Raw genomic sequence first — 21,916 nt, 5'->3', positions numbered from 1 at the left:
TCATTGTTATTATCTTAAGCACCCGAGTGCTTGACCCAGTAAGCCTGAGGGTTACACCAACCCTTCAATCCCACCAAACCCCAGTCCATACCAATTCCACTATTCTTGTGCCCACCAAAAGGCACATTAGGCGCAACCTCAAAGTGGGTGTTAACCCAAATACTTCCTGCTTCCAACTGCTCAGCCATTCGTCTGGCACGGGGAACATCTTTGCTCCAAACCGATGCCCCAAGGCCCAAATCAGATGCATTGGCCCTGGCGATAACATCATCTTCGTCAGACCATTTCATCATCGGTACTATCGGGCCAAAGGGTTCGGTCTGGACGATCTCTGAGTCCTCGGATGGGTTATCAATGAGGACGGGAGGGACAAAGTAGCCCTTCTCTGGCTTCTTATCTTTGCTGTTATAAACAGAGTTCCATCCCTGCTTGTCAACTTGACCATAAAGGCGCTGTAGTTTCTCAAACTGCATTTTGTTCTGGATTGGTCCGAAAAACGCTTCAGCGTCAGAGTAGTCACCAGTCTTCATGTTCTCAAGGAAGTTGATGATCGCGGCACGAAAGTTATCATAAATGTTCTCGTGAACATAGATACGCTTAATGTTCATGCAGATCTGGCCGCTGGCGACATAGGCGAGGAACGCGACCTAGAAAGACATGAGCTAATACCCTCTGTACAGAAGTGAGAAGGACTTACCTTTCCAGCCACGGTGGGAATATCAACATCATCACACACAATTGCAGCGTCATTGCCGCCAAGCTCTAACGTGACACGTTTCAGAGTAGCGGCGCATGTAGCCATGATCTTCTTTCCAGTCTCGGTAGACCCGGTGAAGCTCACCTTAGCCACACCGGGATGAGAAGTAAGCATAGGTCCAAGGTCGTCACCACCACTAAGAGCTTGGAATACACCCGGTGGAAGGATCTTTGCTCCAATCTCGGCAAGCTTCAAGGCAGAGTATGGGGCATATGGTGATGGCTTCCAGATGAAAGTATTGCCGGCTAGCATGGCTGGGTAAGCTTTTCCGATACCGAGGATCATGGGGAAGTTCCATGGGACAATGCCAACGCCGACGCCAAGAGGGACATATCGCACTATGGCTGTACGCTGGAGGACCATTAGTAAAAAGGCTGGCGAACACTTGTGAGAACTCACATCATCATTATCCTCGGGCTTCTCCTCTTCCAATCTCAGCTCAGGCGTCTTCCTGATATGTTCCATAACAAGGAACAACTCAAAAGCACCTGCTTGTGGTGGCTTGCCTGCCTCCCGGCCAAGAAGATCAATGAACTCCTGCTGGTGAGCCTCAATAGCATCGGCGAACTTGACAAGATACGCGGCACGCTCATCCTGAGACAGTTTACGCCAAGCAGGATAGGCTGCCCTGGCAGCCTGCACGGCTAAATCAACATCTTCTTGGGTAGACACAGGGGATTCCCAGAGCGGCTCCTCAGTGCTGGGGCAGATGCCTTGACGGGTTGCAGACGTTGGGCTTGGCTTATTATTGATGATATTGTGGAACACCTGATCATGTGTTAGAGGGATTACATAGAGGGAGGTAGGCATTTACGTTGAAGTCGACCTTTTGGTCAGTCGGAAACACCATTGTTACGATCTTTTACTGTGGATATGGTGGATTGGCAGTGAGTTCAGTGATTTCAATAAGCTGACTAGAAAGTGGGAGCAAGACCATATTTATCATTTCCAAACACCCTGCCCAGCGATCACACCTGGACTCTTGACAACAGTGAACGGATAAGAAAAGTCCTTTTGTGGTTTCTCAGTCCGAATCCCAAGGGTTGACCACGAATGAGAGCTCTCTCGAGCAATCAGACTAAATGGAGCAGTAAGCGCAGCGTGCCATATTGCGATTTAAATGTCGATTCGGTATAGGGCTGACAAGTCCGTCTCCATACCGAGCTTACAGAAGCTCCTCCCTTCCACTCATTGGCTATTTTTTACAGGGGACACATGGCTGATGGAAGTTCATTGACTAACACACTCCGATTTGTTTCATTGAACTAGATCTTATTTGGCAAAACTCCGACATCGAAAGATCAGTCTTATTTTGTGGACTGCATTAAAGCGTCTGATCCAGTTTATGCTTACTTTACAATGGCTATCTGACCCACACCACCTTATTTACTTGACCAAAAATGGCTCATCGACCGGAACTAGCCAAGCAATCGATTCAATATATACTGGGCCAAACGAGCGTTCCAATGATAACTGATTACCATCCGAAACCGTTTGTCTCCAGCGCAGTCGCCACTTGCTCCGCCACGAGCTTGTTGATAGCAACACCAGGATGGTAATCATCGAACCACAACTAAGCTATGATTAGCGAATACCACGACACCCCGAGCAGATTCACTTACGCATGACTTTCCATTGTTGTTGAAGCATGTTGCGTCGGGTGCACCATAAGCAGTAGGGTTCTTGATCGCCTTGTTGAACGAAACCGACGTGTCAACAATGACAGCCTTAACGCCAGAGTTGGCTTGCTTAAACGCCTGAAGTTTGGAAGCAATCTTGCTGTTATAAAGGTTGATGGACTTGACAAGCATGGCGTTGGAGTCGGGACCTTGCTTGATCATTGTTGGGGTGAGTTGAGTAGCTAGCGCGCCGTTAGTTCAGATAGTCAGGTGCATACCACATCCATTAACTTACGTGGGACACTCAACAGGACAAACTTTCGAAGACCGGCGTTGTACATAATCTTCAGCAGTTCAAAGTATCGCGACACTGCCCTCTCGGTAATATCTGCCATGTTTCCCAGATAAAATGAGTTTCCAACATCATTCACACCAATCCAAACGCCAGCAACAGCATTCTGAGCATTCCATGGAGCATAACTGGGTTTCTTGGCGATCGAATTCGAGAACTGGTTAACTTGGTCTACCATGCTCAAGACAGTGTCTTGATATGGCTTGATGATATTGGCATCAACCGTGGCGCCTCCGTACGCGAAGTTGTATGCCAGGACAAGAGAGTTGTTCTGTTCCGTAACGATGCTACCGACCCAGTTGGCGCCGCCAGCTGCGGTCCACCCGGGGAAAGGAGGATTGCCGATGGGGTTCTTGGCGGAGGGCTTTTCGCCGTTGATATCGAACCATGTTTGGGAGTATGAGTCGCCACTATCAAGGTTAATATGGAGGATGGCGGTGATATGGGTGAGAGGCTGACAAGGTGATGAGATAGTCGATGTCTCCTGCTGCTTGGACTGGGGTGCTTCGCAGCAGGATGCTGGCGAGAGCCGGAAGGACAAACTTGGTGAGCATGATCTATAGTAGCTTCGGCTGGGATGACTTCACGTATCTAGGACAACCCTCTAAACCAGACCGATACACCGTCAAGAATGGCTTTATATATCCTCATATTTACCTGACGATGCATATGCATCAACCAACTAGCTGCCCTCCTAATTGGTGGATTTGAGGTTGAATACTTCCCCGTCGACATGATCCAGTACGAGTCGTCCATATGATCAGGCAATGCAGGCGCGGCAATCAGAACATGTTTTGCAAGCTCAGACGTCTTAAACAAGGGAGACGGAGCTGTTCCGTGGCGGGGTATAGACTACTTTGGGCGCGATTAGCATACCAGGTAGCAGGTTGTCGCGACGCGTCGTGCAGATCTTGGCCTGATTCAGCATTTCTGGGGTCGACGGAACAGAATCTTCCGCACGATCTGAAGCGTATATGGGAGTTTAGAGTATACGCGTAAAGCTAGTATGTACTATCAATTGCAGGTTAGTTCCACGGGTAGAGCAAGTCCAGAGTCGAGAATGGAAAGGCTGAGAGAATGGGTCTGGATACTGGACTGTTCTATTTATAGAGATCTTTCCTTCGTCCACTAGCTACCCTATATTGCTCACTTGCGAAACCATTCAAGTCTTCACTCCTTTCGTTATCAGTTCCTTTTCGGTGGAACCACTATCTTGTAAGACCTGCAAATTCTTGGAGGTAGCCATTTGTTATTTTGCTGCACAATCGGCTTCCGAAACGCCAGGGCAATAAAATTGCTTGATCAAGTTACACAATGTGGGTGCATTAGACATTTGACAACACGAGTCGAGTAGAGCCGGAACAAATCCATGCAAAAAGCCTCTTCCCTCGCGTCTAACCAAGATTCCAAGAGACCGTCTCTCCTTTCTAATTCGTCGTTTAATACTCAGCACATGCAGTATCCCTGACGACTGATCTCCAATAGCAAAGCTGAGGCCCTCATCTGAGGCTCATCGCCTTGATTCTTCCCGTCGACTTCACAGATGTCTCACATCCAAGTGAACCACTAACTCCAATTCCAGCTGTCGTACGCCCATCATTTCTCTGTCCGTCAATCGCTCGACTGCATTTGGGTTCAACAAAGCCGCGCCGCATACGTCAAATTCCCATCATGACCAACGACAGCTGGGCATGACGTAGGATCCTCGGTAGATCCCGAGCTAAGAGGCTACATGTGGCTAAGATCTTCGCTTAGAGTCCGAGCTGAGAGCTGAGAATGTCTCGCTTCTGATGGGTTCGATGATGCTTGTTTGGCTTGAGAATGTGTATTTATTTCTGTGCAGTACCGGGAATATTTATCTTTTAAATCTCTCATCATACTTTTCGTAATAGTCAAAAGCCCATTTAAATATAATTTTTTACCATGGTTATTCTCGTTACAGGTGTAAGTGGAAAGAATGAGATTCATGCAAAGTACCAAGCTAACGATCTTCAGGGAGCCGGTTTTCTCGGCAGCACCCTAGTCCAATTGCTGCTCGACCAAGGCCACGAAGTTGTTATTATTGACTCTTTGTGGACTTCATCCGACAGCAACCTCGATAGATTCCGCACCAATAAACGATTGCGATACATCCAGTATGTCTGCGCTTGACATTCTACCCGGTCACTTCTAATATTCGCAGGGCCGATGTACGCGATCCTCTACCATGGATAGACGGAGTAGACCAGATTTATCACCTCGCATGCCCAGCGAGTCCCGTGCATTTCGAGACACAACCGATCGATATTCTACAAACATGTTTTAATGGTGCATCCAATGTTTTAGACTACGCAGTCAAACAAAACGCGCGCGTGCTTCTCGCAAGTACATCAGGCAAGACAACCCGAAGCGAAGTACCATCAGTCGCAATCGCTAATACAAGTTATGAAACAGAAGTCTACGGCGACGCTCAAATCCCTTGCCAAAACGAAGGCTACCGAGGCAACGTCAATTGCTTCGGTCCCCGCGCGTGCTACGATGAAGGCAAAAGAGTCACGGAAGCCCTGGGGTACTCATACCAACTCGAACACGGCCTCGAAGTCCGCGTCGCTCGAATCTTCAACGCTTACGGACCCTTTATGCAAGCCGAAGACGGCCGCGCTGTGCCGAACTTTATAACAGCAGCTCTCAAACGCGAACCAATAACCATTTTTGGCGACGGCCATGCAACGCGGTGCTTCCAATTCTCAGAGGATTGCGTTCGAGGATTGGAAGCGCTGATGAACAGTGACCATCATGGGCCGGTTAATATCGGTAGTGACTATGAGATGGAAATCAGCGAAATTGCGGATATAATATCGCGTGTTGTTGCGGCAAAAACGGGATACGACAAGCCTGTGCCGGTCCGGTTGGAGCCCAGGAGAGAAGACGATCCTTTGAGGAGAAAGCCTGATAACAGTCTTGCTGAAAAGGTTTTGGGGTGGAAGCCGAGGGTTTCGCTGGAAGAAGGTGTTTCTGCTACGGTGGATTGGTTCATTCAGAGAGAGACTGGCATTGCGAGCAGACTTTGATTGGTGTTATAGCGACATTTTTAGCTAGCGAATTCATTTTTATAAATCCTGTCTGATCGTGTGCAAACATCTGCCAAGAAAGGACAAGGAACTGATGATCAGAATACCGGATATCGGCTTGCGCGGGTCCCCCCAAACTATCGGTAGTTATTCCATCCAATCCTCCGATCCCCCATTGTTACCCTTGCGACACCGCAACCCAACTACCGAAGACGCTAAATCTCCCCCCAATTTCACAGCAGAACGTGCACCATTTTGAGTTGGAGCTATTTGTTTCTGGCGTTCAATGCAGTGCTATGAATCCGAAACCGTAGCGGTATCCCACTTTGAACCGCAATTAAACTCTACAGCGTAGTATTTGGGACTGATGTCAATTAAACTCAATTTGGGAAAATGGCATAAAAGGTGGCTTTCGGCTTCTTCGGTACGGGCTGACCGTTGAGGCCTTATGTTACATCCTGTTCTGGAGTCGTGAGATGATATAAGGTAAGCCTATCTCACGCTTTGCATGACAGGACCAGCTCTGCTACACCACACTCTTTTGTTATCCCATCACTCTTCTAGTCACTCATTCACTTTCATTAACTTAACCATGCATCTTTCTATGCTTCTCGGCCTCGGCGCTGCAGCCGTCACTAATGCAGCTGAAGCGCGAAACATTCTCTACTATGACCAGTAAGCTGTCCAACTCAAGCTCAAGCCCTTCCATACTAACACCCGACAAGGTGGCACACCAAGGACCTCCCTTCCAAGGAGATCACCAGCAGCGTTACCCATGTCATGATGTCCTTCGCCAATTCATCTCTTTTCACCACCCAGCCCAGTGGAAAGTACGAGCCCTTCCAGCCCCTCAAGCAAGTCCGGGGTCTCTTTGACCATGACATCAAAGTCTGTCTTGCTATTGGTGGCTGGGGCGATAACGCTGGCTTTGACGAGGGTGTCAAGACTGATCGCACCCGTGAGCGATTTGCCAGGAATGTCGCTTCCACTCTTGACAGACTTGGCTTCGACTGTGTCGGTATGTGTTTTTCTGGGGTAAAGTAACTCCACAAGGCTGATGATTGATTAGATATCGATTGGGAGTACCCCGGTGGTAACGGCCAAGACTACAAGCAGGTCCCTAACTCCAAGAAGACCTATGAGATCAAGGCCTTCCCTAAGCTTCTTAAGGAGATCAAGAAGTTCATTGGAGACAAGGAACTCTCTATCGCTGTCCCTGCTCTTGAGCGTGATCAGATCGCCTACATCCCTACCGAGGCTCCTCTCATTAACAAATATGTCGACTTTGTCAACGTGCGTCAATCTCTCATCACTTGATGAAACCAGGCTAACTCTCATAGGTCATGACCTACGATCTCATGAACCGTCGCGACCAGTACACCACCCACCACGTCTCCGTCCAAGGCGCAGCTCGTGCCGTCGACAAGTATCTCTCCCTCGGCTTTCCTGCCGACAAGCTGGTCCTCGGTCTCCCATTCTACGCCAAGTGGTTCACCACCAAGAAGGGTTACACCTGTACTCAAGCCATCGGTTGCCCTACCGAGCTTCTCGAGAACGCCGACGGAAGTGACACCGGCAAGTCTGGCTCTATGACCTTTGAGGCTGCCAACTTTGCTGCTCCTCCTACCAACCTGACTACCACTCCCGATGCCACCTGTGGTGCTGGTACTTTCTTCAAGTGTGCTGAGGGATCTTGCTGTGGTGGATCTGGCTGGTGGTAAGTACCTTTTCCTCCGATGGGTTGAATGCGCTGACATATATAGTGGCTCTACTCCTGCTCACTGCGGTACAGGCTGTCAATCCGCCTACGGCAAGTGTGAGGGCGCCGACATCAACAGTTCATTCCAGAAGGCTCTCAAGGACGGTCGCACTGACAAGGTCAACGGTGGTCAGTGGTACTGGGACTCTGAGACGCGTATCTTCTGGTCTTGGGATACTCCCGAGCTTATTGCTCAGAAGATTGCCCTTATGGCTGAGACTCGCGGTGTCAAGAGTGTCATGGCTTGGGCTCTTGCTCTGGACAGCTATGACTGGAGCCACCTCAAGACTATGCAGCAAGGATTCAAGACCGTTAATGGTCTTTAAGTCCAGTCTGTATTGAGAGCGAATTTGGTCTGGATTGAACGTGGCCAGGAATAATTATTGGACTATTTAATTTAATAACAGTATCAGTCTCTCTAATTTGTCTGTAACCCACTCGGATCTATCGTGACTTGACAGCGATGTCTACCCCGATCATGCGATGGCGTGCATGTAATTCTGCAGTATTTTAGACCAAAGCGTTGGTATTTCTCTGATGGAATACTCGCTTGTTGTCGCTTGTTGTCAGACACGTAAGAGTGCATGATAAAAGTGGATGTGGGTCAATCATTGATTGGAAGCCAAGGGCGCCATGTGGTGATGGTCTAAGATCCCAATAGTGGGTTCAGATTAAGCGGTGGGCATCAAGGCGAGAACCCAACGCATAATAATCCCCATCCATTCTTACTTTTCTCTATTCATACTTTTGAATCATCGAAAGACTAGTCTGTCTTCCTGGGATACAGACAATGTCTTCTCCCACTCCGGTTCCCACTCCCATTCTAACGCCCCACCAGCAGGCGGCATTGCAACGCCGTCAAGAGCTAAACGTCGTGAAAAAGCAGCTGGTCTGCATCGTTGTCACCATATCAACTCTGTTCGCCCTTTGCCCAGTATGGCTGCAGTTGTATAGGAATGCTTGCGTTATCGCCCTTTTGGGCTATCTTACCTCGGTCACTTTCGATTTGATGATTAACTTGAACGAGAAATGGGACAATGCACCAGCGGTGGTGAAATACTTTGTTCCTGTCCGACTGCCTGATATCAAGCCTCCATCTGAGACGGTGAAGGGCTTGGTGGCTAAGCGGGTTGATATATCGAGCGAGAAGTTGCAATATTTCTTTGCGCGCGTAAGATCTATTCTGCGCGCCACCGTTGACTGGCTATTTTCTTCGATGGGTCAAGGTAAGCAGGTATCCCTGACAGGGTAGGAATTATATGCTGATTTGACTTTAAAGGTCCGTCCGAAGGCACTTCGCCAGGATCGCAAACCAAGACTCCCAAGGCTGGACCAAAGCGAGACCACTGGGTAGCAGTCCTAGTCGCAACGCCGACACCTCAAGAACAAGAGCCTGAGCAAGAGCCGAATCCCTTTTCATTCGACACGGACACTCCTATCGCTACGACCGAAATTTGCGAACTTATCTCCTGGGATAACACCGAGGTGTCATCGAACCTATCTATTATTGAATCATCAACCTTCAAGGTTGAAGTAGCACTCTGCCTCATTCCTAAGAGCGTCTGGTATTCTCGCAAGACTCTTCTTGAGAAATTCACAACTGGACTTTACTGGGTTCATCGCCCGGGTCATTCGCACTGTCAAGGAGAGCAATGGGATGAAGAGAAGATCAAGAATATTTCAAGAGTCCAATTCATTGGCAAGGTGGACGACCACAAGGAAATTAACAAAGTCAACGAACGTGAGTTAAAATTTTCTAACATCTTGAACCTTTCCCTAATGACGAATATGCAGGCTTCGACGGACTTCGAAAAGGATGGGATGATGTCAACACATACTGGAGCGACGTCGACTATGCCATTATTTTTGCCTTTCTTCTTGTCGGCCCATCTTCAGCGGATATCTGCAAGAAAATGTTCGACCACTTCGCCAAACTCCGAATTGAACATGCCCAGCGTTATAACGACTTGAACCGTTCACGAGCTGGTGCCGCTATCCTGACGTTGTTGACAGGCGGATTGGCTGCTCCGCTTACGATACCGATGATGATGGGAGCTGGCGATGCAGCTATGACCATGTCAGCAAACGACAGTTACCTGTGGGGTGAAAGGATGAACATGTGCAAGGAGCTTTTGGAACGATATGCTGAATTGGCTGCGATTATTGAGTTAAAAGCTCCGGAAGTCGCTCCGCCAAAGGCTTTATTCCCGCCGCCCCCAACTATCGAGCAAAGCTGGTTCTCTGACGACACTTGGTAGGTGTCAATTTTGTGATTTAGCGCTATGGGTTTTGCATATACACGATGGTCTTTTATTATGGAATTGCTAGTATGATTCAGATATCTGCAATAGCTGCTTGCTCGCAAGGAACGCCCAATAAAATACAAGATAAACCCAAAGTATCCTTCACATCTTACAATTTACTCTTCAACTCTCCTCCACCAATAGCAAGTAGTGTTCGCTGGCTGTTTCCTCCATGCTGAACCTTGACAGGAGCATCAAAGACTGTTGCATCAGACTTCGCCTTTCTGTTCTCGGCATCAACATACTCCCTCTCCCCCTCTCCAATGTACAGCTGTCTGGGTCGCCAGATCTTGACGCCGGCTTGGTTCAGCATCATCTGTCTCCAGTGTGCCAACCATCCAACGCATCGAGGAACGGCAAACAAGACGGGGTAGAAGTCAAGAGGAAAGCCCATGGCCTGGTAGATCAGACCAGAGTAGAAGTCGACGTTGGGGTACAGGTTCCTGCTACGCATGAACTCGCTCTTTCTGGCGTAATCGGCAAGAGTCAAAGCGGTGTCTAGCAGCTTGTTTCTGCCGGTCACTTCGAAGACTTCCTCAGCGAGCTTGCGAATAGCGGTGGAACGGGGGTCAACGTTCTTGTAGACTCGATGGCCGAATCCTACAAGTACACGCTCCCTTCTCTCGACCGCTTCCATGAAAGCAGGGACGTTCTCGGGAGATCCGATCTCGATGAGCATGCGGATGGCTGACTCGGAGGCTCCTCCGTGAGAAGGGCCGTAAAGTGCCGCGCATCCTGCTGCGACAACACTGTAAGGGTCCACTAGCGAACTTCCGACTTGCATGACTGTCGCGGTGGAACAGTTGACCTCGTGGTCGGCGTGAATAATAAACAGCTTGTCCAGGGCCTTGGCGAGAACGGGGTGAGGCTTGTAATCGTCCTCGGACAGATGGTCTAGCAGGTACAGGAAGTTTCCAGTGTATCCCAGTCCCTGGGCAGGTCGGTTGAAGGGTCGACCCTGGCGCATTCTGTATGACGCAGCAGCCAGAGTAGGGGCCTTTCCAAGGATACGAAGAATCTGCTTGTCCAGCATTTGAAGAGCTTCAACATTGCCCGAAGCGGCGTTTGTGTAGAGCTTCTGCCCAGCAAGAGAAGGGTTGGCCTCCGGGGCAAATGCTCCCAGTGTAGCAAAAGCCGCTGTAAGCATGGACATGGGATGAGAGTCGTAGCGGAACGACTTGAACATGTTCTCAATGTCGCTGTGAATGTAGGTGTGATGCATCACCTCGCCATGCCACTGGTTGTACTGCGACTTGGTAGGAAGCTCTCCGTAGATGAGAAGATAGGCAGACTCGAGGAAATTGCTCTTTTCCACAAGCTGCTCAATAGGATATCCGCGGTACCGAAGAACACCATCCAGGCCGTTGATGTACGTGATCTTGCTCTGCACAACAGCTGTGTTCATGTACGCAGGATCGTATACCCTAAGACCCTGATTCGTCTCATCCTCCGGTCGATCATTTCCAGCCTCAGCCTTGATCTTCTTGAATTCTGTTGCTGGGATGGAGTTGTGAGTGATAGGGATCTCGTAGCTCTGGTTGGTTCTGTTGTCCACGACCGTCAGCGTCTCGCGACGGCCACTGTTCTTTGACAAAGTCATAATTAAGATATATGTGAAATAATGATAGAAAGATGAAGTCGGGAATAGTGATAAGCAGCATGTGATGCTGATGATGGAATGTTTATTTAAGACTGTCACAAGCGCGTCGCAATGGGACGTCACGTGATTGTCGGTGAACCTCGGTAACGGAGATCAGGGGTGCACATGTAGAGAAACCTCGGCAAGTGGCGCTAACCAATTTACGGGGCAGTTAGCAACGGCATAGGTCATAAGGTCCACATATCAAGACCATCGGCAGCAAAACTTGGAGAGGATCAATTTGAGAAGACTACAGAGTATAGTGAAGGGACTTTCACACAGTCTACTGAATAGATGAGGGTGAAATTATATATGTAATTGTAAACGTCCGGTGCCCATACCCATACGTGCTAAGGTACTCTGTAGAGCAAAACAAATATGTATTCTCCTTGTCTGCTACACGTATTCACATATAGCCCAGTTTGTTGTTGTCCATTTCGTAGAAGGCAGACCTGACGATGGCTTTGTCCGGAATAATACTGGTCCCTTCTGAGCCGTCAGGGTTCTGAAAGGCGATGCAATAAGTCTGTGACCGCTGGGCATTTTCGGATCCAAACTTCGAACTCTGAATGTTGTGGTGATCGACATAAAGACCTCGTTCCTTGTTCTTCGAGTGATACCTGGTGCTGTGTTTAAGCTAATCTTATCTTAGTGTGGGTGGTCGTGATGGAAGGGGCATAACTTTCCTCATTCTGTATTTCCCCATCCAGATTTAGCCTCATACAACCGGTCACTGTCAGGACTTTCGGCTGTCCCAGGTCCAAGGAGTATATAAACCCATTTCTGCAGGGTAGCAGGTGCTCTGTAATTTAGAGAATAACAGCGTTCATCTACGCCTAAGAAGACGTTCTAAAATGACAGTGCGACCTGTATGATTGTTGGTTGATACCAGAAGCCTGAAGACCCGCATAGCATAACCGAAGTGTCATAGCTTGACTGCATATCACTCAATTTGGAGCGTGAAAGGTAATTTGAGCATTCTTCGGGCTGTGTAGATTTTTGAGTTGTACTGAGGTCTTCCTTCATCTGTATTTAAGACACTTTACCTTACTGGCAGCCTCTGGGGAGGTGGAGGTTGATGTCTGGACTAAGTAGCTAGTCTCGATCATGATAGCACAGCAAAATACACCATAAGTCACTATGGTGTAGCGGATTCTTTTGCATTGTCACGGCTTTTCTTAGATCCCTACTGGTACGGCATTTAGTGCTTTGCATGTCTTCCACGTCAACAGACTGTAGGAAACATAGTAGCGGGCAAATGAGATATTGGATACAAGGTGCAACCAGTTCAACTCGTCCAACACGTTCTCCAAAGTGATGCTTCGCGACCCGTTGAGTAATCACATTTACCTCCATGTGTAAATCCAGAGCAAAGCCTCTCCGGGCGAGAAGAAACACTTCCGAGACGGCTTCGTGTTACATATGAATCATCACTTTAATGAGCAACAGAGCTTTGAGCCTTGTTTGATCTCGGTAGAGCTGATGTGCCCTCAATCGAATGTCTATCGCGTTGGGGGCACGACGTCTCTCAACTGTGTGCTGGCTGCTTCTGCAATCGACCACATTGGGACATGCTTTTTTATGCTGCAAAGAATGGCATCACATTCGAAGTCCGCAAATGACAATCCGATCCCAAATTCATTAAATTAACCCATTAATATACATAACCCGTATCCTCGCATATGTACGCCAGACGATAAGTGACTCTCCCTCGCGTAATTCCTTAACAACAAGGGCAAGGGATGATCCAGCAGTTGACCGGAATAGGGCAGGGAATGACACCACAAAGTCTTCCATCACAGGCGCCACCTCCACGGAGTTCGAGGTTGGGCTCTGTAGTTTCGGGTGCCTTTTGGGGATCTGCAAATGGGTCAGCGCAAAGTTCGTCGCGTCGAGGAGAGTCAGTCGTCTTACCCATAGAGGATTGCGCCTTGGGCTGGTCTGTCTCCACAGGCTGGGAGGTTCTCATATCTGAGAGTTCTTGAGGAGCGTTTTGAGAAGACATTTTTGACAGGATTCGGATGCGATGCTTAATGTGATGATTGATGGTTTGCCTGATGAGTGAGATGAGTTTAAGATTAAAGACGTGAGATTGTGTTTCAACTGACGTAGGCTGACGTTATTGTCAAAGCACGTGCGGAACGCGCACTGAGCGTGGCGTAGCTTGTGGCTGTGCCAAGCACAGAGGCTGAGGCAAACCGTGTGGTCAAGCCTGGAGGAGTCATGAGTGCCTGAGGCATATATTTTCAAAGCCTACCCTAGGCTGTTTGTTACTTGTTAAAGTAACTGGAAACATTAATGCAGTTCAATAAGAAGAGATAGATATACGCCAAGTCTAGGTCTTAGGTAATCAAGATGGTATTTTAATCTAATTAAACAGTTAGCAGAGATACATCCAGGTGAAATTCCAGGAAATTCGTTGTTGTTCTTGCTGCTCTCTAGTAATTCGTCACGAATAAGGGATCTCTCCGAACATGCTTAGTCAATCAAGTAACCGCGTCGTAGCGAGTCATGCTTCGAGCTGATAAAGCTCATACATGAATCCGTGGTTGTCCCAGTATAACCAACCAATGACAGACAAAGCTATTTTAAGCAGCTTCAGACTCTAACGCGTGAACGAAGCACGCGACCTAATTCTTCATTCAGCCATCGCCGTTTCCCAAGAGCAGCTCTCGCCTAACAGTTCAAGAAAAGCGCGGAATGCATTAGTACACAGTAAACACTCTACAGACTGACCAGATATCCAATTGTAACCAATAAGAGAGCGAGATGACGCGCTGTCCACCTGTCAAGTATGAAACCTTTTGCAAAACGCGACACTCCTGTTAGTGTTTCGTCTCCACTCAATTTTCACTGACACAAATGCTTCGACAGAGTCTACTTTGTATAGATGCGTTGCCTGCACATCTAAATGTGACACCCGGCCTTAACTTCGTCTGCTATACCTCATAAACAGGATCTGCCATCGTTTCGAACTGTTTCGGTCCCAACTTCCCACCAATGATAAAGAGACCAATTGAAATGCATGGCCTTAACTTCAAACGCATGCTATACATAGGTACTTAGTAGAAACTAAACAGTCAGCGGCAATAGGACGGCCAAACAGAGCGACATTCCAATCTCTTCGGAGAAGATGGAACTCCGTATGCGGTAAAGCGACACCCTCAATTGAGGTTTGTAACGGTCGCTTGCTGAAATTAGAATACTGCAAGGGCAATAAGGGAGACCTTTGGTTTGAAGCTATTCTCATGTTTCTTGGCTTCGGCCCGGTGAGTGATATAAGTATTTGACCATCTTCTGTGATATGGAATAATTATCAGTAGCTTCAAGCACTTCAGCAGCCTTCTAATTCACTTCAAAGTTATATACTTCACTCATTGAGCATCAGACTTTGTCCTTCACGCATTGCAACATCAATATACCCAAGATGCCTCTTATTCGTAACATCCAGAACAGGCGAACCGCCCGAAGACACATTAACCCTCGACGTGTCCTTCTCACAAGTCTTCTTCTTCCCGCTCTCGCCCTCGCCGACGATGCGACCTCCTCAGAAAAGCAAGTCAGCGAGCCCTTCGTCGACCAAGTCACAGGTCTCACAATGGAGCGCTTCATCGGTGCTCGAACCTCATTCGCTTTCGCATTCGCTCTACCAGACTCACAGCCCGTTGCAAACAGCAGTGCGGCGGGTTCTTTCATCGGTCAACTACAGTTCCCACTTTCCAACGGCGAAGGCTGGGGTGCAGCTGGCTTGACAGGAGACATGGAGGGTAACTTCATCCTGGCAGCTTGGCCAGACGGAAAAGGAGGAGTCATGGCATCTTTCAGACAAGCCATAGACGAAGATAACCCAGCGGTGGTCAAGGGAAACTTTAAGGTCCGCCCTTTGCCTGACGGAGTTTCCGTCAACGAGACTTCATTGCTATACACATTCCTCTGCGAGAACTGTCTCGACAGCACTCTTGGTCTGGGTCCCGAAGCAGCTGTAGGTAACGCAGTTATGGGCTGGGCCCTGTCTGCTAAGCCCCCAAGAGGGGACGCCTCAGACCCTGCTGCGTTCCTTGGCTTCCATGAGAGAGGCTTTGGACCTTTTACTGCTCGACTAGCCCAGGCCAAGACTGCTGGGTTTGATACTGTAGCTGCAAAGGCGCTTGAGCCTGTGGGAGTTTCACCAAAGGCTGTTGCGACGGTCCCTAATGCTTTCTTAGATGGTGACAGTGGAGATGAGGATAGTGGTGACGAAGACAGCGGGGATGAGTCAGGACTGGGCGGGCCAGGCGGCGCCAATGATGTCGACAGTGACTCGGGGGATGACTCAGATGATGATGATTAGATTATTATATACCATATTGACAAATGCAAGTAAAAAAGAAATTGAAAATACCAGGAGATCGGCTATATCCCAACCATAGGCCAAGGATTGCTATGTCACCTTTGTTGCGCTGTGAAGCAAGTAACTGCTGAAGAGCAGACGATTTCCTGCTTTGTATTTATGTATTTATGCCTCAGCAGGAAACTCAAACAGTCCGATACTACATGCAGTCTTTTGAGGAAGCGTCCGCATGATTAGGTTATACAGCCACCCAACCAACAAGGATTGTACACTTGAACTCTATATGCGATAAGCTTTCAAAGGGCACCCTGTCACGAAAACTGTCTCCGGCTTCGGGAATGGTTCTTTATTTTAAAGTTACGTGAAGACTCATTGCGCTCTTAATATTTCTTTCCGTATTGCTGCAACAAAGTCGATGTAACTACCTGTCCTTACTCCCATCCACCATCGCTGTCCTCAAACACGCCAACATGACGCCCGAACAATCCCTCGCCCTCATCAAAGCCAACCTGGCCGAGATACTCAACCCCGAGATCATCGACGATGTTATTCTAAACCAGCACCGACCCCTAAAGATCTACTGGGGCACCGCCACCACCGGCAAGCCCCATTGCGGCTACTTTGTGCCTATGGTGAAGATCGCCGAGCTGCTTCACGCAGGATGCCACGTTAAGATCCTGATCGCAGACGTTCACGGCTTTCTCGACAGCCTAAACGTGCCATTCGAGCGTATCGCCCCTCGGACAGATTATTACCAATTCATCATCAAGAGTCTTCTTCGTTCCATCGGCGTCAGCACTGATCGACTCGAATTCGTCATTGGGAGTTCCTTTCAGTGGAGTGAAGCGTACAATAAGGACTGTCGAATTATCAAACGCGACAATAGACTCTCGACCCTACACAAGGCAGCCGCAGAGGTGGTCAAATTGGACGACGACCCGTTGTCAGGAGGATTGGATTACCCAGTCATGCAAGCACTGGACGAGGAGTACCTCGACGTGGATGCGGAGCTCGGCGGTGTCGACCAGCGCAAGACTTTCACCTTCGCCCTCGACAACCTTCATAAAGTCGGATACAGGAAACGGGCACATCTCATGAACGCTCTAGTGCCGGGTCTTGGGCAGGCACAGAAAATGAGCTCGAGCGAGCCGACCTCGAAAATCGGGCTGTTGGATACACCTGAGGAAGTCGCCAAGAAGCTCAAGAAAGCGATGTGTGTCCCTAAAGAGGTAGAAGGCAATGGGGTCATTGCGTTTATCGAGCAAGTCATCTTCCGCGTCCTTACCCTCAAGGAAGAGGTAAGGTTTGTGGTGGACCAGAGAGATGGAGATCCTCTTATTTATGAAGACATCGCCAAACTTAAGGACGACTACAAGCAAGACATCCTGACCCTACAGATGATCAAGCCAGCGTTGGTCAAGGCCTTGAACGAGCTTCTGGTACCAATTCGAGCAGACTTTGAAAAGTCGGAGGAATGGAAGCAGGCTGACAAGCTGGGCTACCCGCGTGAGGAGAAGCCAATGAAGACCAAGAAGCAGAAGCAGGCAAAGCCGAAGAAAGAAGTTAAGGCAAAACCTGTCCAGACGCAGACGCCTCCAACTTCGGCATCAGATTGAACATCTTGTTGAACTGGAGTAACAGGAAAAGTGGCCCATTCAAGTGCTGGGATGAATGGTTAGTTGATGCATGATACTGGAGATGGCACGTTGCCTTAATATAGAGTTCAAGAGTTATGAAGACTGATGTCTTGAATTAAGCTACAAAAGATATGACAAAAGAGATGAATACATGCAATGACTAAAAAGTAAAACTCCCATGTTTCCCCAAGAACTTGTTTCCTCCCTTATTTGACCATCTGTAAGGTCCCTGACCCTGGTGGTGAAGCATTGATACAACGAGCACCATCATTCTGCGAAGTCTTAGGACCCTGGATAATAAACGCCTTTTCTCCCGTCGCAACATTGAAACGATAAATAACACCGGAGCTGTTCTCAGACGCGTAAATGAGATTGGGACCAACAGCATAAACAGCTCCCCACAGGTTATTACCAGAGATGTTTCCAAGATCTCGGAGTGTCTCCCACTTCTGCGTGTCGAGACTGAATCTTCCAAGGAACGTCTTGGCCGTGGAGGATTGAAGACCATAGAGGTAGCGACCACCTTCTTTGACAAAGGCCCAATCGGCGATACCGTTATCTGGTGTTGCGGTTCCTCTTAGGAGAATTTGACCATAAGTGGCACGTCTTGGATCGACGTCGATCTTGGCCCATGCTTTACCAGACTGGGCGATCCAGAAGTTACCTTGGTCATCGATATCTCCACTGTTCCAGGTACCATCGATGATTGTGTCCATCAGAGTGTACGATCCAGTGCTTCCGATACGGATGACTTGACTCTTACTGTTCGGAATCTGAACGATGCCGTAGATCAAATTATCGATGATGTTGTAAGCGATAGGATTGATGATTCCTCCAGGACCGATACCAGTAGCGACTTGTTGGTTCACTCCAGTAACCAGGTTCAGCCTGTAAAGAGTCTGAAGCTGGATCAAGTATCCACCCTCGTCACAGCTGAAAGCTGGAGGTGAAGTAGGAGTCTCGACGACGTATGTTCCGGCAACAGTACCTGAGGGTGCAATTGTCTGAACTGTCCTTGCGCTTGCCAGAGTGGTAGAACCAGTGTATTGCCTTGTGCTGGTGACGTATTGGGGAGGCTGAGTCTCGACAACGATAGTGGCAGCTTCAGTACCTGTAGGTGAGATCGTGGTGACTGTTGTAGGGCCACCCAGGACGCTTGTGCCGGTGTATGACCTCGTGCTAGTGACAGGAGGAGGTGGAGGGGTCTCGATGATGACTGTTCCGGCTTCAGTTCCAGTTGGTGTAATGGTAGTTGCAGTAATCGGGCCAGCCAATACCGAAGTACCGGTGTATCGGCGAGTGCTTGTAACTGGTGGCGTCTCAATAATGACGACTCCAGCCTCAGTGTCAGTAGGGGTGATAGTTGTCACCGTCCTTGGGCCAGCGAGGATCGAAGTACCAGTGTAGAATCGTGTACTGGTAACTGGGGGAGTCTCCACGATGATCGTTGCTGGGTGAGTGCCCGAAGCAGGAACCGTAGACACAGTAGTCGGTCCTGTCAGAATAGACGTTCCAGTGTAGAACCTAGTAACAGTAACTGGGTGTCCAGGTGGTGTTGCGATAACGACTGTACCAGGAATAGACCCAGAAGCAGGGACCGTGGTAAGAGCAACTGGCTCAGTGATGACACCGGTACCAGTGTAAAGTTCGGTGACAGTGACATAAGACTCAGGCAAGTCGATGATGACAGTTCCTGTCTCGCCAGGTGTATCAGGCGCCTCAGTTGTCATCTGACTGGCCGTAACCTTTCCGTATCGCATGATCGTTGTATAAGGCTGAGGTCGATCAACAAGAACTGTGCCAGTCTCACCAGGGACATTGGGCGCTTGGGTTTGTGTTGTGTCACCTCCAATGTCGACCATGCCGTATCTAGTCGTCGTGACATAAGGCTGGGGTAGATCAACCAGAACAGTGCCTGTCTCACCGGGAGTAGCAGGTGCTTCTGTTTGTGTTGTCTCGCCACCGACATTGACGAGGCCATATCGGGTTGTTGTTACATAAGGTTGAGCCAGGTCGACGATGACCGTGCCTGTCTCCGTAGGGTTGTTCGGTGCCTCGGTTTGAGTCGTCTCAGCGCCAACACCAACAAGGCCATATCGGGTCGTTGTGATATAGTGTTGCGCGAGATCGACTAAGACAGTTGCAGTCTCACCAGGGTTGGCAGGTGCTTGTGTCTGCGTCGTCTCAGCATCAGCGGCAACCAGTCCGTATCGCGTTGTTGTGATATAACGTTGTGCCAAATCTACAACAACGGTTGCTGTGTCACCTGCATCAGGACCAGACTGCGTCTGTGTGGTCTCAGCGCCGACGTCAACCAGACCGTATCGAGTGGTGGTTACATAAGGTTGTGCTAGATCAACGATAACGGTGGCAGTATCACCTGGACTAGGACCAGATTGCGTCTGAGTAGCTTCCTGACCAACCTCAACCAAGCCGTAACGGGTAATAGTTGTGTAAGGCTGAGCAAGATCCACAATGACGGTACCTGTTTCTCCCGGTACAGCGGGTGTTTGCGTCTGTGTGGTCTCAGTGCCGACATCCACCAAGCCGTATCTTGTTGTTGACGTGTATGGCTGAGCGAGGTCTACAATAACAGTACCTGGTTCTCCCGGCACGCCGGGAGCTTGTGTTTGCGTAGTCTCGGCACCAATGTCCACCAAACCGTATCGCGTTGTCGATGTGTACGGCTGGGCAAGGTCCACAACAACAGTACCAGTTTCGCCTGGAACGTTAGGCGCCTGGGTGACTGTTGTCTCTTGTCCAAGATCAACGAGTCCGTAACGGGTTGTGGTTATGTATCGTTGAGCGAGGTCAGCGACCACAGTGCCTGTTTCTCCTGGCACAGCAACTTGGTCGGTTGTAGTGGTCTCGTGATCAAGATCAACCAAACCGTATCTAGTGACTGTTGTGTAGGGCTGATGGAGGTCAACAACAACGGTGCCACTCTCACCCGGTCCACCCGGTGCCTGAGTTTGCGTTGTTTCGTGGTCAAGATCAACTAATCCGTAGCGCGTGGTGGTAACGTATCGTTGTGCAAGATCGACAATGACGGTGCCTGTCTCTCCCGCTACGGCAGCTTGCTCGGTAGTAGTGGTTTCGTGATCAAAGTCAACTAGACCGTAGCGCGTGGTTGTCATGTAAGGCTGGTAGAGGTCGACCAAAATTGTACCACTCTCACCAGGAGCATTAGGTGCTTGGGTTTGAGTCGTCTCATGAGCGAGATCGACTAATCCGTAGCGAGTCGTAGTTATGTATCGCTGAGCGAGATCAGCAATGACAGTGCCTGTCTCGCCTGGGACAGCTGGCGGCTCGGTGGTAGTTGTTTCATGGTCAACATCAACAAGACCATACCGAGTCACAGTTGTGTACGGCTGGGGAAGGTCAACAATAACTGTTCCTGTTTCTCCTGGTACGGCAGGCGTTTGCGTTTGAGTCACGCCATTCGGATCCACGCTTTGAACACCAAATCGAGTAATCGTTGTGTATTGCTGGGGAAGGTCAACGATGACCGTGCCTGTCTCGCCTGGCTCAAATGACTGAGTGCTTATCTCGCTCACCGTGACGCTACCATAGCGAGTAATCGTTGTAAACGGTTGTGGTAGGTCCACAATAACAGTGCCAGTTTCTCCAGGAACAGTAGGTTCTTGTGTGGTTGCAGTGCTAGCTGTGACCCGTCCATACCGGGCAATCGTCGTGAATGGCTGAGGCAAGTCAACAAGAACGGTTCCAGTCTCGCCTGGTGTTACTGGCGTGATAGTGGTAACGCTGCTAGTGCCTATCGGAACGCTGCCAAATCTGGTCGTCGTAACGTAGGAATCGGGAAGGTCGACAATAATAGTGCCCGTCTGTCCTGGGCCAGCTGGCCTCTGAGTTGTTGTACTGGCGCCCTCGGTAATAATTCCCCATCGAGTTGTTACGACATACCCATCAGGAAGGTCGACGATAACAGTACCCGTCTCTCCTGGAACACCAGGCGCTTGAGTCGTTGTTCTACTACCTTCGGTGATGATACCCCACCGAGTGGTTGTGATGTATTCGTCGGCAATGTCAACAACAACCGTACCGGTCTTCCCGGCGGTTGCAGGTGCAATTGTAGTGATGCTAGTACCACTGACAATATTGCCAAATCTCGTCGTTGTAATGTACTCATCAGGTAGGTCAACGATAACGGTGCCTGTCTCGCCTGGCGCACCTGGTACCTGCGTTGTTGTGCTGCTACCACGGGTGATAATTCCCCATCGGGTTGTCGTGATGTATTCATCAGCAACATCGATGAGAACCGTTCCAGTCTGCCCAGGTGTTGCGGGTAGGATGGTAGTAGTGCTAATACCGCTAGCGATACCACCAAATCTAGTTGTTGTGGTATACTCATCAGCCAGATCAACGATAATAGTACCGGTCTCCCCTGGGACAGTGGGTTCTTGGGTCGTTATGCTACTGCCACTCGCGATGCCTCCAAATCGAGTTGTG

At 49.2% G+C, this 21,916-nt stretch overlaps 8 protein-coding genes across 8 annotated transcripts; 5 read left to right on the top strand and 3 right to left on the bottom strand.

Annotated features, from left to right (window-relative positions):
• Positions 1-14: 14 nt before the first annotated feature.
• B0J16DRAFT_354014 (Aldehyde/histidinol dehydrogenase) lies at positions 15-3,282 on the bottom strand (the record flags this gene model as incomplete). Its single annotated transcript, XM_046129345.1, has 10 exons — positions 15-647; positions 698-805; positions 842-1,108; positions 1,157-1,525; positions 1,572-1,616; position 1,714; positions 2,239-2,330; positions 2,380-2,618; positions 2,672-3,138; positions 3,188-3,282. The coding sequence occupies 10 exons, from the start codon at positions 3,280-3,282 to the stop codon at positions 15-17; spliced, it is 2,316 nt and encodes a 771-aa protein (XP_045986760.1).
• A 1,273-nt stretch (positions 3,283-4,555) lies between these two features.
• On the top strand, positions 4,556-6,151 carry B0J16DRAFT_333834 (uncharacterized protein). Its single transcript, XM_046126890.1, has 4 exons — positions 4,556-4,672; positions 4,724-4,863; positions 4,911-5,101; positions 5,162-6,151. Exons 1-4 carry the CDS (start codon positions 4,652-4,654, stop codon positions 5,776-5,778), a joined length of 969 nt encoding a protein of 322 aa, XP_045986759.1. The 5' UTR covers positions 4,556-4,651; the 3' UTR covers positions 5,779-6,151.
• On the top strand, positions 6,152-8,018 carry B0J16DRAFT_333832 (glycoside hydrolase superfamily). The gene is made up of 5 exons (XM_046126889.1): positions 6,152-6,453; positions 6,504-6,796; positions 6,848-7,071; positions 7,119-7,495; positions 7,542-8,018. The coding sequence occupies exons 1-5, from the start codon at positions 6,287-6,289 to the stop codon at positions 7,861-7,863; spliced, it is 1,383 nt and encodes a 460-aa protein (XP_045986758.1). The 5' UTR covers positions 6,152-6,286; the 3' UTR covers positions 7,864-8,018.
• Positions 8,019-8,201: 183 nt separating this feature from the next.
• B0J16DRAFT_411509 (uncharacterized protein) lies at positions 8,202-9,858 on the top strand. Its single transcript, XM_046133241.1, has 3 exons — positions 8,202-8,763; positions 8,817-9,278; positions 9,332-9,858. The coding sequence occupies exons 1-3, from the start codon at positions 8,328-8,330 to the stop codon at positions 9,793-9,795; spliced, it is 1,362 nt and encodes a 453-aa protein (XP_045986757.1). The 5' UTR covers positions 8,202-8,327; the 3' UTR covers positions 9,796-9,858.
• B0J16DRAFT_333830 (citrate synthase-like protein) lies at positions 9,859-11,542 on the bottom strand. The gene has a single exon (XM_046126888.1). It carries the CDS (start codon positions 11,438-11,440, stop codon positions 9,950-9,952), a length of 1,491 nt encoding a protein of 496 aa, XP_045986756.1. The 5' UTR covers positions 11,441-11,542; the 3' UTR covers positions 9,859-9,949.
• Positions 11,543-13,040: 1,498 nt separating this feature from the next.
• B0J16DRAFT_333829 (uncharacterized protein) lies at positions 13,041-13,600 on the bottom strand. Its single transcript, XM_046126887.1, has 2 exons — positions 13,394-13,600; positions 13,041-13,339 (listed from the first exon to the last, which is right to left on the bottom strand). Exons 1-2 carry the CDS (start codon positions 13,482-13,484, stop codon positions 13,203-13,205), a joined length of 228 nt encoding a protein of 75 aa, XP_045986755.1. The 5' UTR covers positions 13,485-13,600; the 3' UTR covers positions 13,041-13,202.
• A 1,306-nt stretch (positions 13,601-14,906) lies between these two features.
• On the top strand, positions 14,907-15,809 carry B0J16DRAFT_394886 (uncharacterized protein; the record flags this gene model as incomplete). The annotated part of the gene is made up of 1 exon (XM_046132165.1): positions 14,907-15,809. One exon carries the CDS (start codon positions 14,907-14,909, stop codon positions 15,807-15,809), a length of 903 nt encoding a protein of 300 aa, XP_045986754.1.
• A 470-nt stretch (positions 15,810-16,279) lies between these two features.
• B0J16DRAFT_262855 (uncharacterized protein) lies at positions 16,280-17,425 on the top strand (the record flags this gene model as incomplete). Its single annotated transcript, XM_046123321.1, has 1 exon — positions 16,280-17,425. The coding sequence occupies one exon, from the start codon at positions 16,280-16,282 to the stop codon at positions 17,423-17,425; it is 1,146 nt and encodes a 381-aa protein (XP_045986753.1).
• Positions 17,426-21,916: the final 4,491 nt, after the last annotated feature.

The sequence above is a fragment of the Fusarium flagelliforme genome (assembly GCF_020744385.1).
Source record: "Fusarium flagelliforme strain FIESC 12 MPI-CAGE-AA-0113 chromosome Unknown B0J16scaffold_2, whole genome shotgun sequence".
Taxonomy (NCBI): Eukaryota; Fungi; Ascomycota; class Sordariomycetes; order Hypocreales; family Nectriaceae; genus Fusarium; species Fusarium flagelliforme.
Note: the sequence above shows the minus strand (reverse complement) of the source record. Positions and strands in the feature narration are given on the sequence as shown.

Excerpts from the sequence above, each read along its gene's own strand:
- B0J16DRAFT_333829 (XM_046126887.1), bottom strand. The coding sequence starts at position 13,484 with ATGTCTTCTCAAAACGCTCCTCAAGAACTCTCAGATATGAGAACCTCC. Across the intron at positions 13,340-13,393 it reads CAAGGCGCAATCCTCTATGG|ATCCCCAAAAGGCACCCGAA; the intron begins GTAAGACGACTG and ends ACCCATTTGCAG.
- B0J16DRAFT_333834 (XM_046126890.1), top strand. The coding sequence starts at position 4,652 with ATGGTTATTCTCGTTACAGGT. Across the intron at positions 4,673-4,723 it reads TGGTTATTCTCGTTACAGGT|GGAGCCGGTTTTCTCGGCAG; the intron begins GTAAGTGGAAAG and ends AACGATCTTCAG. Across the intron at positions 4,864-4,910 it reads AAACGATTGCGATACATCCA|GGCCGATGTACGCGATCCTC; the intron begins GTATGTCTGCGC and ends TAATATTCGCAG.
- B0J16DRAFT_333832 (XM_046126889.1), top strand. The coding sequence starts at position 6,287 with ATGACAGGACCAGCTCTGCTACACCACACTCTTTTGTTATCCCATCAC. Across the intron at positions 6,797-6,847 it reads ACTTGGCTTCGACTGTGTCG|ATATCGATTGGGAGTACCCC; the intron begins GTATGTGTTTTT and ends ATGATTGATTAG. Across the intron at positions 7,496-7,541 it reads TGTGGTGGATCTGGCTGGTG|TGGCTCTACTCCTGCTCACT; the intron begins GTAAGTACCTTT and ends TGACATATATAG.
- B0J16DRAFT_411509 (XM_046133241.1), top strand. The coding sequence starts at position 8,328 with ATGTCTTCTCCCACTCCGGTTCCCACTCCCATTCTAACGCCCCACCAG. Across the intron at positions 8,764-8,816 it reads ATTTTCTTCGATGGGTCAAG|GTCCGTCCGAAGGCACTTCG; the intron begins GTAAGCAGGTAT and ends TTGACTTTAAAG. Across the intron at positions 9,279-9,331 it reads AATTAACAAAGTCAACGAAC|GCTTCGACGGACTTCGAAAA; the intron begins GTGAGTTAAAAT and ends ACGAATATGCAG.
- B0J16DRAFT_333830 (XM_046126888.1), bottom strand. The coding sequence starts at position 11,440 with ATGACTTTGTCAAAGAACAGTGGCCGTCGCGAGACGCTGACGGTCGTG.